Consider the following 17,600-nt stretch of genomic DNA (forward strand, 5'->3'; position numbering starts at 1 on the left):
AGTGCAGGATGCACATTAATATGCCCTCCAATATCAATGCGTGTTGAGAAGCTTTTTGCCAGTAAATAACTGAGAGATTTTATTTCAGATGCATATGCTACAAAGCTAGAGGTTTGCTCATTTTGAGGTTTTCCAAAACAATTCTGAAAAACACAATGGAGCTTCTGCCCCTCAAGACAACCATACCATTCTGGGAAAACCAAAAACATCAATCAGAAGTTGGGAAAATGTATGAATCACCCCTATATTTCTTTAAACTGGTTGGCATGTGAATAATTGTGCATGACAAAATAAACAAAGAGCTAGTGAGAAACCTTAGGGCCGTGATGGCGAATCTATGGCACGTGTGCCACAGGTGGCATGCAGAGCCATTTGTGCTGGCATGTGAGCAGCAGGCAAACTTACCTCACTGTGCATACGTGCACTTCATAACTGATTTTTGGCTGGTTTGAGGCCTTTTTCAGCCTCCCAGAGACTTCAGGAAGGCTTCTTTAGGCTTTTCAGGACGAAAACTAGGCCCGTTTTGACACTTCCTGTGTTTCCTCCCCCTACGCATGCATGCATATGCGAAGGGGGCATGAGGGGGTGCACATTGCCTTTTAGGTGCTGGCACACAAGCGCGCGCACAATTTTTGGCAAAGGAGCCCAAAAAGGTTAGCCACCACTGCCTTAGGGCATCCCTGAGCTCATATGAACAGGTACAAAGTTTTGACACTTTACATCAACAGATCTACCCACAGGAGCTGAAGATGTACCCTTCCCCAATCAAAAATACAGATGATCTTAAGTTTGAGGATGAAATTAGAGTTTCAAATGAGTGGTTTTAATTATCCATACACAGAATTAAGTAATACTTACTTTAGTCATAATGAAAAGAGAGAGAGAAATAGCACAAAGTGGAATAATCTACCTAATAACATTTATCCTGGAACCAACCAGAAGGGAGATGACTTTGTTCTTAATTCTGAATGATGATCAGGACCTACTGCAACATCTATTTGAGGGTTTTAATATATTTGTATGTTAACTTTTCCTGACAGGAGCCAACCCTGCCACATTTATCTTTTAACAAAAAAAAAAAAACCTTCAAAGGACAGTACTGTATGAAAAACAAACTGATCTTAACCATCTGATAATTGTACCATGCCTTAAAGGTCAACTTATGTATCAGAAGATTGTAAAATGGATAATGTACAGGCCAATTGGAAAAAAAAAAAGCACGAATCCAGGAGAATTCAGGATATTATAGGCTAGTTGGTTTAACAGCTATTCCACTCAAATTGGTAGAAAATGTTATTAAAGATTAATTGATAAGCACATATAGGATGACAAGCCTTGCTGAAGAGCCAGCAATACTTCTTTAAAGATAAGGCTTCTTTTTAAGCGTTCTTGAGTATCAACAAGGATACAGACAGGGGTTTGTTTAGATGTTTAAGCACCTTTGATGACATCTCTCCAAAAGCAAATTTAGCAGAATGAGATAAAAGGTGAGGCGCTCTTGTATTTTTTAATAACTAGTTAAAGATCAGAATCCTATTCTCACGATGGAATACAAACACTGCAATATATCAGCACCACTTGTTTATAAATGAGTTACGAGGCACCAGTAGTTAGCAGAAAACGTAGCTAAGTGACTGGCAAACTAAATTATTTTGTATGTTTATCATACAGACAAAAAGAATTGCTGTAAGAAACAGGAAGAATGTCAAGCAAGCATATAAGAACAAGGCAGGAATCTTAATCTCACATGCATGCTGCTGGGATCTGAATTGACAGTAGCTAATCAAGAAAGGAGTCTTGAGGTTAGTGGTAAGGAGCCCAGTAAAAACAAAAAGGCTGTATGTGCCCATTGCTGTTTAAAAAAAAAAAGAAACTCCATGTTGGATATCATAGAACAAGGATTTCAAAAAGAGGAAATATTTGTTTTTACACAAATCCATGGAGAAGTGGCCGTACTTGTTACACCTTCCACCACTTCTGAAAAAAAAAAATTGGCGGCATTTAAAAATGCTTCGCATTCTGTAATCCTTGGCTTTTAAAAAAAGGCAAATGGAAAACTTAATAGAGATATATAAAGCTCTGCATGAGATGAGTCTTTTTCATGATACCAAAATTGGGGTATTCCAATAAAACTAAGTGGTGGTGAACTGGGACAGACAAAACCTAGGTAACTTTTAGAGAAATTTAAGATAGATAGTTAATCATGATATCAGAGGCACCCATTGTTGAGTGACAGGAACAATCCTCAGTGCTCAGCATCGGTTTGATAACTTCCCCGAAGCATCCAGTTAAGCATATATAAGCATTTGGTATATTAATATAAGATTCTCTTGATGTTCTTATATCCTTTTTTTCTGATGGGCAATAAGGACACTATATTCATATATTGGATTTCACATTGAGCTGTCAATATTGGGTATAAGCTAACTACTAGTTGCTACTCCCAATAGATATTAAGAGACAGTTACAACAATACCTGAATAAATCATACTGATCATATTAATTAATTTATATTGTAATACGCAACTCTGGACAGTGCCCAGATTATAAAAGATGAGCAGGAAAATAACTAAAATATTAAAACTAATAAATTAGCTGATTATTATTAATAAGATGCATATCAACACCTATTATCAGAGATTACAGGATTTAAGGACGTTTCCTTGAAGAGTATATCATGAAATGCATAGTGTTTTCCATGACAATTTTCCCTTTGCTTTGTTTAAGGGTATCCATCCACAAGGAACACGGGGACCCAAAATCCTTATCTTGCAAGCTTGAAGTGAAACAGTTGCCTGAAGGAATAATCTCATGTACCACAGAACATTGTCCATGCTCTTCCCATAGTATTTTTGTACAGAATGAAGACACAGTGCTGTTTTTCAGGCATGACACTATTGGATATGTTCATCTTATACAGGCTTTGACAATGTGCTTTAGATCAGGTAAGAATGATGCAATTCTGGGATACCTTCTGAAGTCTAATATGACCATGTCAACTATTTGAAATGACATAATTTGCCCCATATGGCAAATGTTTTGAAGAAACTATTACACCTTGATTTGACTGATGTCTCCTCATGTACAATAGCAAGCCGAAAATCTTTCCTTACAGATTTCTTTTACAACTGTTTCTTCTTAGATGACATAAAGGCAGATGTTGCCATCCAAAATATACAAGGTACAAATTGGATGCAGAAAGTAGTTTTTTTAACAACAACAAAAAAATCATACACTTCAGTTGACAAAATGCCAAAGCGCACAAAGTTTACTGTCATCTCATTAAATTACCAAGTATGTATCGAAACGACAGCTACTGTATGATGTTTTTAACAGAAGGGTATAAAAAGGAGCTCATTAAAACTGAGTGTACTCCACATAACTTTGGTTATGCTTTGCACTACAGGGGAGAATGGGTCATCCAACTTGGGAAAGGCCACTAACAAAACGAAATATTTCCATGCACAGGTACTAGGGATCATCTCTCCTTACTGTCCTACTAAGTCAGATAGGGTGAGTGTGCTCCAACTTGTCACCTGATGAGACCTCAGAGGCATGCCTTCTTGGAGACCAACCCAGTCCTTTGGAACAACCTCCCACTTGAGATCCAAGGGATCCCTACTTCTTTAGCCTTTCAGGGGGTGATGAAGTGCTGGGCTAGGATGGAGTTGAGTTGCAAGGATGCTTGATCTGGAAGCTGAAGGGAAGGATTCCTTTGTTTCTAACCATATTTTTAGGGATTGCTGTGAGCCATCTAGTCATTATATGGGACCATATAAGTTCAGTAAGTAAATAAGTAAATAGGCAGGCAGGCGTTGGGAACATGACAAGCATCTTTACCCCTTTAAGCCCATAGGATCCTTATTAAAGCAGAGGTTATACAAGTAACCATGACCCAAAATCTACCCCCTCTAGCAAGGAAACCCAGAAAGGACATTTGGCTACACTCCTCAATAAACTCACTTCCCTCATTCATTGGATGCCAACCAGGCAGGGAGAAGCTTGCCAAGGATAGACAAAAATCTTAACAACATAGTGCACTGGCTTTTCTAGCTTTGATGCACTTACCTAAGAAATGGTAGCATGAGACTTTTAGAATAAATTGTTCCCATCAATTTATTCTGTCAAAGTTCGGTAAATAAGAATAATAATATTAGTGCAAAAAAGAGCAGGCCTATAGATGGAACCCAGAATAAAGCTCAACTCCTGAACAGTGGAGTTTGATATCGACTTTTGTTAAATATTATACATTAAAGTAGAAAACTCTACATTAAAGGGATCAATTCTTCATTTCCGTTGTCAACAAGCTGAAAATATAAAACAAGAATGCAGTTTTTTTTCAAATCTTGCTGAAGAACAAATTCCAGTAGCCTCACCCAGTATGTTGTAAGTTGTTATTCAGTAACATCTAGACAAGTACAGGTTACTGATCCCTATCTTTAGGAGAATGGTATTCTTCCCAATTTCCCCAGTATTGAGAAAGTTACTATCACCCTGATTAATAGGAACTGGGGGGGGAAGAGATTCCTAATCAAAGGTATGGCATCTTTTTCAGACATCTCTATGTGATTATATATAGAAACCTCAACAGACAAACAGCTAAAAACAAATAATTTTGGTGAAAGGCAATGGGGTTTTTATTCAGCTTAAGAAACCTGCAGGATATTTTTAAGCCAGTAAGCAGTTATTATACTAAACCAATGGTCAAAAGTTATAGAAAAAAACAGAAGTGGTTGTATGAATCTACCACATTCACACATTTTAAAAAGAACCTTTCAGATTTTATTATCATATGTGTGTGTGTGTGTGTAAATCAGTTTTTAATTGTATGTTTTTATATGTATTGTAGTAGCCACTCAAACTGTCTTCTGAAGTAAGGTGAATTTTAAATCCAATTTATAAATGGAAGATGAAACTCTACTTTCATGAAAGGGCAAGACTGATCTCTGGGAAATTTTACTTCACTTTCCTAAAAAAAAAAAAAAATAAGAGCGAAGTTTAAAATGATGTCTCATCCCTTATAGTCTTCAACAAATAAATTACAACACAAGCTCTTTAGACCATATTGTCATGAATGTAAGCATTACTCTTTGAAAATAGGATGCATTTTTTCTTTTTGAATACCCATGCAGAATAGCCAGGAAAATACGAGGGCTATCCACAAAATAGATTACGTTTTCATCTGTAGCAAGAAGGGGCGGAGCTAGCGTGGCCATCTTTGGTCTGTGCGTCCGCCGCTCAGTCTGCATCTAGTCGTGCTAGTGGGAGGTTCGTATCGTTGCCCGTTATTTCACAGCAAACGTTTGAAATGTGTGCTGAAATTGAAAATCCTGCGAGTTGTGAGGTGCAATCAGTGATAAGGTTTTTGTTGGCAAAAAACCATAAACCGACTGAACTTTTTTGGCAACTGTGTGAAGTCTACGGGGACAACATCATCACTGAAGGTGGAGTGCGCCAATGGTGCATTAAGTTTAAAAATGGCCAAACTACGGCACTCAAGAAGTCCTGAATGCTTTCAAGTGGGAGATTTTTCCTCATCCGCCCTACAGCCCCGATCTTGCACTAAGCGACCACCACTTGTTTCTGAGGATGAAGACCTGGCTTGGAACACAGCGTTTTGACAACGATGATGCGGAACTGCGGGCGGACGTGACTGACTGGCTCAAATCTCAGGCGGCTGAATTTTATGACAATGGAATTACAAAGCTTGTTCACCTCTATGATAAGTGCCTCAATTTGTTCGGTGAATATGTTGAAAAGTAGTATTTAAGTGTCACTTTCAAGTGTATATAATAAAAAAAAATTCCTACACTTTGTTTTTTTTCTATCGCAAAACGTAATCTATTTTGTGGATAGCCCTCGTATATGCAAAATTAGGTTTCCAAATCCCAAGAACTACAACAATCCCTTCACACCTGACCTATAGTTCTTAAGTATCAACTGTTAAAACTTTCAACAGTTACTAAGAAAATGCTGTCAGGGCACACAACAAAGTAACATCTGTTCTACTGTGAAAAGTGTCTTATGCTTTGTGTAAGGAGATGGCTTTTTTGTGACAGTTTGCTTCGGAAAACCTTTAGGATCTGTTCATCACCAAACCTTCTGTGTTATCTTCCTCTTCCATTCGATATATTCAGTGACAGTTTAAGTCACAGTTGTGTGGGCTTGCTTCAGAATTACTTTAACTGAACCGACACAAACTCACTGAACAGTTTTGCGAGTCCTGCGGCCTCAAATTCATGTTGTAGCTCATCCAACGTTGAATAGTCTTTGACTTCAAATGCCTGAAACCTATATTGTACCAAAGAGACTTCGTGAATATGCCAACTTCTTTGTCAGAATATAATTATCAATTCAAAGCTGGTTTCCTAGCTGAACGCAATTAAATCATACCTTCTGTGTTCAGCCTGTACTTTTGTTTCAAAGAGTACGCTCATCATTTTCTCCTTACACTTCTTTCCGCTCGAATCCACATCCACTTTGCTAGTTTTTTGGAGAATAAGGTATTCCTGAATCAGAAAAAAAGAAGAATTGAACAACATTAATATAACATCATCCATAATAGCCCAAAGACAAATATTATTGACAGAAAAAAACATTATTTCCTGAAAGGATTTCTAAATAGACCTTGGCTGAAACCCAAAAGTCAACTCTTTGAATTTTATTAATCGCAGGATTACTCTTGCTAGTAAATAATCCTACCGGTGTAAAGTATGGTGATGTTGCGCTTACATTTTCCTGTGACGTGTGAAAGGCACACACTTGAGTTGTACAAGTTTATGAACAACTGCACCAAGCTTTTCAAAACAGTTTCCCTGAACATTTTTATCACTCTTACAAAAAGCAGGATTACACCTGATGCAGTGCTCTTTCGATTTATCCTAGTTCATACCTTAACTCACAGGAAAAATAAACAGATTTATATAACTAATTTCTAAGTTACACTCCCCACAATCAACTGCAGTGAATATTTAAAATGTTCACTCAGCACAGATGTATTTCTTATACCATCCCCCAGAGCAAGGATACACAACTTACATAAACACGCACACAAAGTTTTTTTTCCCAATACGCATTTTCCCCTAGTACACCCGAGTGTAGTAGTGATGTCAGCTTAGTTTTTTTCTTTTTTGCTTCAAGTGTTTGTTTTCTTCTTACATGAATTAAATCTACTTGAATATTAACACACTGGGTTTTCTTCTTGTGTTTTGTTAAAGATTAGCTCCAAGGTATGGAGAAAAAAGAGGGGGGCTGTTGCCATGACACGAAGGCTCTTCCCACTCATCCTTTCTAACAATGCAAGACCCTTTTATTTAATACTATTGCATGTTGCATGATTTGGCCACGTGATTTCAACTTTTTCACAAACAAGAATAACAAAGAGGCAACAAAGCTCTTACGACAAGTCCTTCAGTTCAGAGCTGCTAGATTCAATCCTGAAATGGTAAAGAACCCAGGATGACTTTAATGTATTATCAAACAACAAAGTCCTTCCAAATTTAGATCTCCCACACATACAAATTCAAATCTTGCCGAAGTTTTTAGGATGGGGGACTATTTATTTAGTGTTGATTTTGCAGCCTCAAAACAGAAATAGGTCACAATAACAGCAAAACAACCTACAAATAAATGTCCACCACTATAAATATATAGAAATTAAAAATCAAGAATGTTTATATACTTAAGATCAGTGCTTAATGATCATTTGAAGTTCCATTGGATCCACCCCAAAAGGCATTTACCACCGGGTACCAAACTTTCAACAACTGGCTTCCATGACTGCATTTTGGCTGCTTAGCAACCAGTCTGCACTTATGGCCAATTGCAGGATCCTGCAGCCATATATTTTTGCTGAAAACCAGGGTTTACTTCTAGGTTGTTGTTGTTGTTGTTATTGTTTTGGGGGGGGGGGGATTGGCAAAAACACCCCACAAGGGTTTGCATTTTGTATCCTAAGTTTATACTGTATTATTTATTCTGTGTAATTTGCTGAGAATCTTTGTAATTGTGGCAGGATAGAAATAAGATACATATATATGGAGAAAGAAAGAAAGAAAGAAAGGAAGGAAGGAAGGAAGGAAGGAAGGAAGGAAGGAAGGAAGGAAGGAAGGAAGGAAGGAAGGAAGGACAAACAGAAAAGAGGGGAGGGAGGGAGGGGAGGGAGGGAGGAAGGAAGGAAAGACTGACAGAAAAGGAAGGAAGGAAGGAAGGAAGGAAGGAAGGAAGGAAGGAAGGAGTTTATTTGACGTCAAGTTTAGCTCCTGGTGACTTAATATATCCATGCATTAAATAGTGGCAACCAAAGATGAAAAATATAATCTGCTCTCTTTCAAACCAAGTTCAGCGCTTGGTGATTTTAGTTACTTCCATGCAATTTTGTTGGAAATACAGTAATTTGGAACAGGTTTACCACTGACTTGTTTTTTTGTTTGACCTTCCAGCCTACAACAGAGTAGTCCGGAATTCTCTGCTAAAATTATAGATAAAGATTACATAACCGGTACAGACTTCTTCAGGTTTAGTTAGGAGGCAGGTTTCAGGAGGTGTAATAGCCTGACTCCATTTTTAAGTAAAACACGGGATGGCATCTTTATGTCATTTCCTGACAGTGAGAACAATCAACCGGTGGAATGGCTTCCCTCCAGAAGTTGTGGATGCCGAATCACTTCTCTGAAATAGTGTAAGGTTTCCTGCTTAAGCAGAAGGTTGGACCAGAAGACCCCCAAGGTCCCTTCCAACTCTGATATTCTATTATATTCATGTATTATGTAGTGATCAGATTAAGACTTGAGCAGTGCAAATTTATACCCTGCTAAGAAAGCATAAAAAGAGAACACTGGCATCCATTCTCATTAAGATTTGCCATGAGGACTGAGTATATACTACAGAGTTGACCGGAGAACAAAATAGTGAAACCAAAACCGCGGTAACTGAAGGCTTTTGTGAATGCAAATTGCTCACAAAATGGCATTAAACTGAAAAACAGAAAGTTCCACTTTGACATTTAGGAATAATTCACATTTAGGAGTTGTTCAATTTTCCCATCTGTCAGTTTGCATATATATTTCCATATAAAATTCCAACCGACTCATAGGACTGTAATTATTATCCAGATCTAAATAATATAATCCATTTCTGAACACAAATTTCTACCAGTTACATTTCATTGGCCATGAAGGCATGACAGAATACTAAATTTGTCATGATTCATCCATAATTCCATACATCACGATGGAAGATACGTGTTGGCCTATGTATAATCATTCCATTCTTGGTTACAGGAATAGCATCCATTAGTTCGAGTGAAGCAGCTGCCTAGGGTAGCACAAATGGGGTGTCATAAAAGGACAGCAACTTTTTCATGATTAATTAATGCATTAGTATTTAGTTTACTGCTAGAAAGTGTGAAGGGCACTTGCATGGTGAGGCTGCCGTATTAACTGGAAAAAAAGCTCACTTCCCATTGTATTTCAAATAGCCATTGTCTTGACCCAATGTTTCCCCATCAGATTGAAGATGTGTGGTCTTCCACGTATCTAGACCATCTAAATCCGTTTCTTGGCTTTAGCAGCTTGAAGATGCATGGGCTTCAACTCTCATGCTGGCTGGGGAATTCTGGGAGTTGAAGACCACCTGTCTTCAAGTTGGCAAGTTTGAGAAACCCTGATGGGATTAACTACCAGTTCTGTGGGCGTGGCTTGGTGGGCAAGGCAGGGGAAGTATAGTGTAAAATCTCCATTCCCTCCCCATTCCTGGGGGAAGGTTACTGCAAAATCCCCATTCCCTCCCCACCCCACTAACCTGCTTTCCAGCTCTCTTCTCCTGTGCAGGGCAACAAAAGAAGACCCAGCCGATCAGCTGGGACACGGGAGGCAGGGAATAGATCGGGGTGGGGCCAATCAGAGGTGGTATTTGCTGGTTCTCTGAAATACTCAAAATTTCCGCTACCGGTTCTCCAGAACTAGTCAGAACCTACTGAATGCCACCTCTGTCTTAGACTCCCCACTGAGTGGACAGTCGCAGAAGTAAACCCAAATTTCTCCTATAGTGTATCTGCTCACCCTTTTGGGAGGCTAATGTAAGCAAGGGGAGAAAATTCTGTCTAATCTGCTGTGACTGCTTATATTGGAGTTCTTCACCACAGCAGAAGGGATGGTGTTGAAGTGGCGATGGCTGACCCCTTCTCAGTGCAAACTGTGGCTAACCTTGCAAACCCCAATATTAAACATTGCTGATGTGACTTTTATGAAAGGGGAACCCAGAGGACGGAGGGAGAAAATAATCAGAGGAAGGTTGAGTTTGTGTGGAAATCAGCAACCAACTGGGGTATCTCTGATGGTTAATGCTACCAAGCAAAATTCCATGGTCTGCCAGCCACATAACCAGCCACAAAGGGCAAAGCATGCACCTTAATGTTCTGCCTGTCTCCTTGAAGTAGTATGAGAATCATCTTGCCCATAAACATCAGTCTTCCTGCCAAGTCAAGATCTCTACACCATTTTTCAACCATTTTGATATATTTTCCTTTGGCTCTCATATGGTCTAAATGCAAAAGGACAGTCCAGATGTCATTGTCCTCGGGTATTTTCACTGACAGAGTATTTTGCCCATCGCAGGCTGGAATTTCAGCTTCTTTAATGATAGACTGAAAATTCTGCTCTATCCAGAGGATCAACTCGTGTACCATGGGCTGAGACAAACGACTTGCTGCTGCTTCAAGCAATCTTGCTCTCACAGCAAGACACTGTGTCCTTGTAAGTTGTTCAGAATGAAGAGAGATGTTTGGCAAGCTTGATGGGTAACTGAGTGGTAGATGAAACAACAACTTTAATAATATGTCTGTGCCTGAAGATCCTTTCACGCTGGTCTGGATCCTGAATGAGATTCCATTTGTTTCTGAAAAGAATTCGAAAGCAATAATCAACGGAGGATCAAGTGAAATATTCTCAACCATTTGTTTGTTATCTGCTGTTTAGGAAAGCTCACATAGTAATCAATACTTTATGCAATTATGGATTCTTTTGTGCAGGGCCGTGTTTTTTTTTTCAGATTTGGGGATTCAGGGGTAATGATACATAAAAATTAATGCATCAAATAGCTAAATGATGACACTTATATAGAGCTTATATAGAACTACAGGTAAGCTATAAAGCTTATATAGAAATACAGGTAGTTCTTGACTTAAGGACTTAATCTTAAGAGATTTAAAAGAGATTTAACCTGGAAATAAGGAGAAACTTTCTGACAGTGAGAACGATCAACCAATGGAACACCTTGCTCTCGGAAGTTGTGGGAGCGCCATCACTTGAGACCTTCAAGATTGGACTGCCATTTGTCAGAAATGGTGTAGGGTCTCCCGCTTGGGCGGGGGATTGGACTACATGACCTACAAGTCCCTTCCAACTGATTGTGTTATCTGACTTACAACTGGATTGCTTTGTAACTATTCAAAATTCCGATGGAACCACCTAGCAAATACATACAACCCGGTTTTGAAGTTCTGATGGTCAAACCGCTCCCCTGTGGTCATGTGACTGCACTTCGGGTACTTGTCAACCAGGCATATGTATGGCCGTTTGGGGTTTCCCACGACCACGTGATCCCATTTTATGATTGTTTTTGTTGTAACCCAGCATTTAATTTCAATTTCTGGCAAAACTGATGGCAAACCATGGATTCACTTAATGACCTCAGCATTCACTTAATGCCTCACAGCCCCTTCACAACTGTGGCATTCACTTAACAACCACCACAAAAACGATTATAAAATCTGGTCGGTCATGTGATCGATCTGCTTCATGACTGTCGTGAATTACAACCATGATAGACAAGCTCCATTATGGTCATAAGTCAAGGACTTGCCTGTAAGCCCTCTGAATTCAGTGAGTCTTGTCTCTGAGTAAACTTAAGAAGATAACATAACATTCTTGGCCAACTTATGGAAACTACCAAACCAGGCAATAATACTAAAGTACCCAAGTATTTATTTGGAAGGCAGTGAGATAAAATTACTAGTTGCCAGCTGGTTTCTGGGCACAACTCAACCAGCCTTTTTGGTCCTAACTCTGAAATTAATCTTCAGACAACCTGCTTGTCTTAATGTGAACTTATTCAAAGAGACAGAAACAGCTGTGTGAGCCTGTATCAAATGGACTATCTCCCATCAGGAGTTGCGCTAGTTTACACACTTTCCACCATTAAAAATCAAAATGTCTTCTTCATCCAGGCCTTATAAATTGGATTACAAATTGCTTACATGATTTTAATTGTTTGTTCTTTTTTTTAAAAAAATACTGCCCCAAATACCATATGGGGTACCACTTTGGGTAGAAAAGTAGGATATTCATTAAAATAATAAAACAAAAAAATATAGAAAACTGCAAGTTACATTGCATCTAACAAAGATTAATTTAGGTCTCGGTATTTTCAAATGTCAATTTTAAGTAACAACTAAGGAACCAACTATTGTATGTGTTAAAAACAATAAACAGTGTGAGATTAAATAAGGCTCGCTTGAACAACTCTTGATGTCTTATTGTACTTAGATGTACGTGTGTTTTTATCAATTGTTCTTTTAATAGTCAGACATCAACAAACAGTACGACTCACTTCATATTTTTATTTTAAAGATGGTAAGAAGTTAGGGAAATAAAGAAATATATGTGGATTATACAAAGTCCTACAGTTGCATGGAGACCAAAAGTGGGAATATGCAGGGATGGGTAGCAGTGAAGAAGCTATTAATTTTGTTCATACTTTGAAAATGATTGTGCAGAAAAATGTTCATAAGTATTCAGAGTATGAATCAAGGGTTAAACCACTCAAAATATTAGAACCCAACATCATCCAGTGTAACTGACTGACACATTCCTGACAGATAAAGTAAGTGTACCTTCACACAACATATACATGCAAATTCTGTCATCAAACAGAGTGAAGGTTTCAAAGGAGAATCAGATAACTTCATGGAGATCCATCTAGCAATGATTAATAGTCATGTCAATGTCAAAGTTAAGAAAAGAGATGGGAACTATCCAGGTATAGTGTGTATACACGCACACACATACACAAACTGTTCTCCAAATTACAAATTACAATGTTCTTGAAGTAAAGACAATGTTTCTGAACTAAATATTTTTATTTTTCTTCGATAGAGTGGCTTTAGCATAACCACCCACTTGGTATCTACATACACTTGGTATCTACATACAGATGATGCATTTTATGGTTTCCTAACCATCTCAATCCCTCCTTCCTTGATTCAAGGAGGTTTTCCTTATCAGAACCTTGATCAGAACGTCCTTGATTCACGGAAGTCTATTAGACACTTTCAGAACTTCCACTTCTTGGACTTGCTTTCAGTCTAGAGAGAAAGAAGGAAAGAGGTGGGGAAAAAAATCACTCTTTCTCAAACCTTTGAGAAATCCTCCAGCTTTGCCAAGCTGTCCTTTCTGATGTCTGGGCTGCTCTTTCTAGACCAGCTGTTTCTTCCACCTGCTATCCCATGCCACAGGTCTCCCTTTCTCATCCTGCTTGCTCCAGCTGGGTGCTCAGCTCCTCCTCCAATCATGTCTAGATATATATATAGCTCCTCTAGTCTACACAGCAGAAATACAACTTCCGCAGTGCTCAGCAGCTTCCTCCATTGCCTAACCAATTCGCTTTTTATACAGTTTCACCAACAGGCAGAAGTACCTACTCCCCAGAGTCTTCATCGGTGGCGGCGCAGTGGTTAGAATGCAGTACTGCAGGGTACTTCTGTTGACTGCCAGCTGCCTGCAATTTGGCAGTTCGAGTCTCACCAGGCTCAAGGTTGACTCAGCCTTCCAGCCTTCTGAGGTCAGTAAAATGAGGACCCAGATTGTTTGGGGCAATATACTGACTCGGTAAACCCCACTTAGAGAGGGCTGAAAAGCATTGTAAAGTAGCATATAAGTGCTATTGCTATTGCTGTCTACATGACACTTAAACAGAGACCAATTTTATACTCTGCCACATTCAGGGTATCTCATCCCGCCACAGTCAGCTAAATGGAAATTGTGCATTTACAGATAGGAATAACCCTGAATATTTGTACAGGGAGATATACTAGAGGGGAGAGCTGGTGCTTGTCCTGTTGCATGAAGAATGGTCTCAGTTGGAGCCATAGATAATGAAATAGAAATATGGGATTTTTACACTTCCTGGTCTAGAGATACTACTATATATGAGTTTTTTCTACAACAATAAATAGCTTGTCAAATAACAGCCATGATTTTAATGCAAGACTTATTTCTTATTATTGGTTTGCCAGGCTTATTCCACTTATCTCTAGGAATTTAAAGTGGCTTATAGGAGAATTTGCATTCATATTTATCCTCAGATCAAGCAGTCTTGAGAGGTAAGTTAAGCCGAGAGAAAGTACAGGTAGTCCTCAACTCACAAGAGTTCGTTTAGTGACCGTTCAAAGGTACAACAGCACTGACAAATGTGACTTAGGACAGTTTTTCATACTTACGACCTTTGTAGCATCCCTATGATCATGTGATCAAATTGCAAATGATTGGCAACCGGTTCATATTTGCTGTGACCCAAAAATCACATGATCCTCTTTTGTGACCTTCTAACAAGCAATGTCAATGGGGAAGCCAGATTCACTTAACTACCAGGTTACTAACTTATCAACTGCAGTGATTTCACTTAACAACTGTGGGAAGAAATGTCATAAAATGGGGTAAAGTTCACTTAACAAATGTCTCACTTATCACCAGAAATTTTGGGCTCAATTGTGGTCGTATGTCAAGGACTACCTGTATAGCCTGCAAAATGAAGCAGAACCTTCCACGCTAGGAGTATATTTGGACCCCTGAATTAGGACACATATTAGCCGTAGTAAATAGATTGCCCAGATCCCATTTTCATGAGAGTTTGCTGCAACTAAAAAAAACCTAAGTAACAGGTAGTTCTTGACTTATGATCCCTATTGAGCCCAAAATTTATGTTGCTGAGCGAGACAGTAATTAAGTGAATTTTGCCTCATGTTATGACTTTTCTTGCCACAGTCGTTAAGTGAGTCACTGCAGTTGTTCAGTTGTATCATGGTTTCAGTCGTTAAATGAATCTGGCTTCCCCAACTGAGTTGGCTTGTCAGAAGGTTGCAAAAGTGATCACAGGACCCGAGAACAATGAGTGCAGCTGTCATAAATATGAGTCAGTTGTCAAGCGTCTGAATTTTGATCACGTGACCATGGGGATGCTGTAACAGTTGTAAGTGTGAAGAACAGTCATAAGTCACTTTTTTCAGTGAAGCAATAGCACTTAGACTTATATTCCGCTTCACGGTGGTTTTACAGCCCTTTCTAACTGGTTTACAGAGCCAGCATATTGCCCTGAACAATCTGGGCCCTCATTTTACTGACTTTGGAAGGAGGGAAAGCTGAAAACCCTTCATTAGTTTCACTTTATTCGTCAACAACCCCTCCCAAACATTTACTATACAAAAATAATGTAATAAATACTACCTTAACTAATATTACTATGAATAATAACAACATTAGGTAGATAAAAATGCCAAATACAGCCTGAACATCTGGCTGACAGTGCGATGAACCATAAAAAAAAATAGCAGGCAAAGCAGATAACAAGAAAACCTGGTTTCTTGCTAAGAGCAAGAAAATTGAAGAAAGAGACAGAGGGGCTAATTCTGGCTGCACAAGACCAAGCCTAAAGATCAAATGCATACAAAGCCAGAATTGAGAAGAGGACAACAGACAGCAAGTGCCGTCTCTGCAAAGTAGATTGCCTGCTACAAGATCGCACAGACTGACTACAAACAATGGCATGACAAAATAGCAACGATGCGGCATTGAAATACCTGCAAGAAATACCACTTGCTGGCAAGCAAGAACTGGTAGGACCACAGAACAAACACAACAATAGAAAACGAAGAGGCTTGATTAGAAAGATATTGAAAATTAGAAAAAGATATGTAACTGAACTTAGAAAGGAATGAGATAATTAAAATAAGGTTATAGAAAGCAAGGGAAGGGAAAAAATATTGAGAAAATGTGAAGATAGTTATAAGATATGGATTAGAATACATAAGATGAATATGTAATTGAGTTTATGTCTGTATGGAGAAGTGATAATCCGGGATCATGCTGTTCTCAAAAAAAGATATTTTATTTGCATTTGTATGTTTTGTGGAAACCCAAATAAAACTCTTTTTTTAAAAAAAAAAAGAAAATGAAGAAGCTAAAGTGCTCTGGAACTTTAGAATTCAAACAGACAAGCACCTGTCACATGACACCTGTTGATAAGACAGACAAAAGGAAGTCCGGATAGTGGATGTTGCAGTATCTGGAGACAGCCGAAGAGAAAGAACTGAAGACAACAGAAAAACCTGCAAACAGAAGTAGAACGACTGTGGCAGAAGAAAGCAAAGTTAATACCAGGAGTAACAGGTGTCTTGGGCGCAATCCTAAAACATACAAATCCCATCAGCATTGACAAATTACCATCAATTAATTGCAATGGTCAGGTTTACCTGAACAATTATATCCTGCGGCTACACCTTTAACGCTATCAAACAACATTTGGCTATACCAGATCCTCAGAAACAACAATAGCAATAGTACTTAAGACTTATATATTATTTCACAGTGCTTGACAACCCTAAGCTGTTTACAGTTGACCCCAACAATCTGGGTCCTCATTTTACTGACCTCGGAAGGATGGAAGGCTGAGTCAACCTTGATCTGGTTAGGATCGAACTGTTGGCAGTCCGTAGAATTAGCCTGCAATACTACATTCTAACCACTGCACCACCCATGGCTTTTAAAGCACGATATATATTAAATTATAAATTATATATAATTTGTTATGTGCAACAAACCAAGGAGAGTTGGGGTCCATATTGACTACTTTAGAGAAACCTTTGGGGATATTTAAAAATGACTTCAAAAGTAGACAAACAATCAGATAAATCCATATAAGCAAGAGACAACTTTTTAAAAGCAGATCACAGGTACAAGATTTGTAATGTACCGTTTCTGACAGGGATGTAGCTAACGTAAAACAATACCGTAAGAGTCCTTTTGTGAAATTAAAAGAGAACAAGGGACCTCATCTGCTTCTGACTAAAAGAGAAAAATAATTAGGGAGTAAGATGAAAGATGCTCTTTTTTCAGATCCTTGCTGTTTTTCACTCTTTGATGTGTTTCAGCTACTTCACCCCATTTCTTCAAAAAGTTGCTAAAATGTCAAGTTGATTCATTCTTCGGGGAGAAGACAGATTTGAAAGATTCAGTGGAGCTGTCCCAAGCTTCAGATGAGTTCTTTTGAAGTGGCTTGTCTCTGCCCTACCTCCCAGGTTTTATCCTTTTTCCACTGATCTCAGCCCCCGTCCCCCCCCAAATGACTGCAACAGCTTCACAACCTTCAGTGCCCTCTATAAAACAACAGACAAAGCTATTTAATGAGTGGCACAAAGTGAAATGATTTAGGCAGCTCTGAGAATGACTAATGGGAGGCAAGGCAATGTTTTCAAAGAGCCTTCACAGACATACCTTTATATAGGGGTGTGATACCGCCAATGAAAAAAGTCCACTGATCTACCAACC

The 17,600-nt window shown here is 38.7% G+C and overlaps 1 protein-coding gene across 7 annotated transcripts in view; it reads right to left on the reverse strand.

The window, feature by feature from the left end:
• RWDD3 (RWD domain containing 3) overlaps positions 1 to 17,600 on the reverse strand; it is a 69,341-nt gene that overhangs the window by 41,059 nt on the left and 10,682 nt on the right. For 3 of the 7 annotated variants that reach the window (XM_087930188.1, XM_087930189.1, XM_087930187.1), the window contains exons 2-3: positions 10,409 to 10,896; positions 6,394 to 6,509 (exon numbers count right to left, since the gene is read on the reverse strand). In XM_087930188.1, coding sequence (XP_087786314.1) covers positions 6,394 to 6,509; positions 10,409 to 10,896 — 604 coding nt within the window. Of the gene's footprint in view, positions 995 to 4,613; positions 6,292 to 6,393; positions 6,510 to 10,408; positions 10,897 to 17,600 lie in introns of those variants that run through there. The other 4 variants (XM_087930185.1, XM_087930186.1, XM_026700338.2 and 1 more) reach the window with 4 other exon arrangements.

Source organism: Pseudonaja textilis, chromosome 3 (genome assembly GCF_049901715.1).
Source record: "Pseudonaja textilis isolate UNSWEBS1 chromosome 3, rPseTex1.2, whole genome shotgun sequence".
In the NCBI taxonomy this organism is placed as follows: domain Eukaryota; kingdom Metazoa; phylum Chordata; class Lepidosauria; order Squamata; family Elapidae; genus Pseudonaja; species Pseudonaja textilis.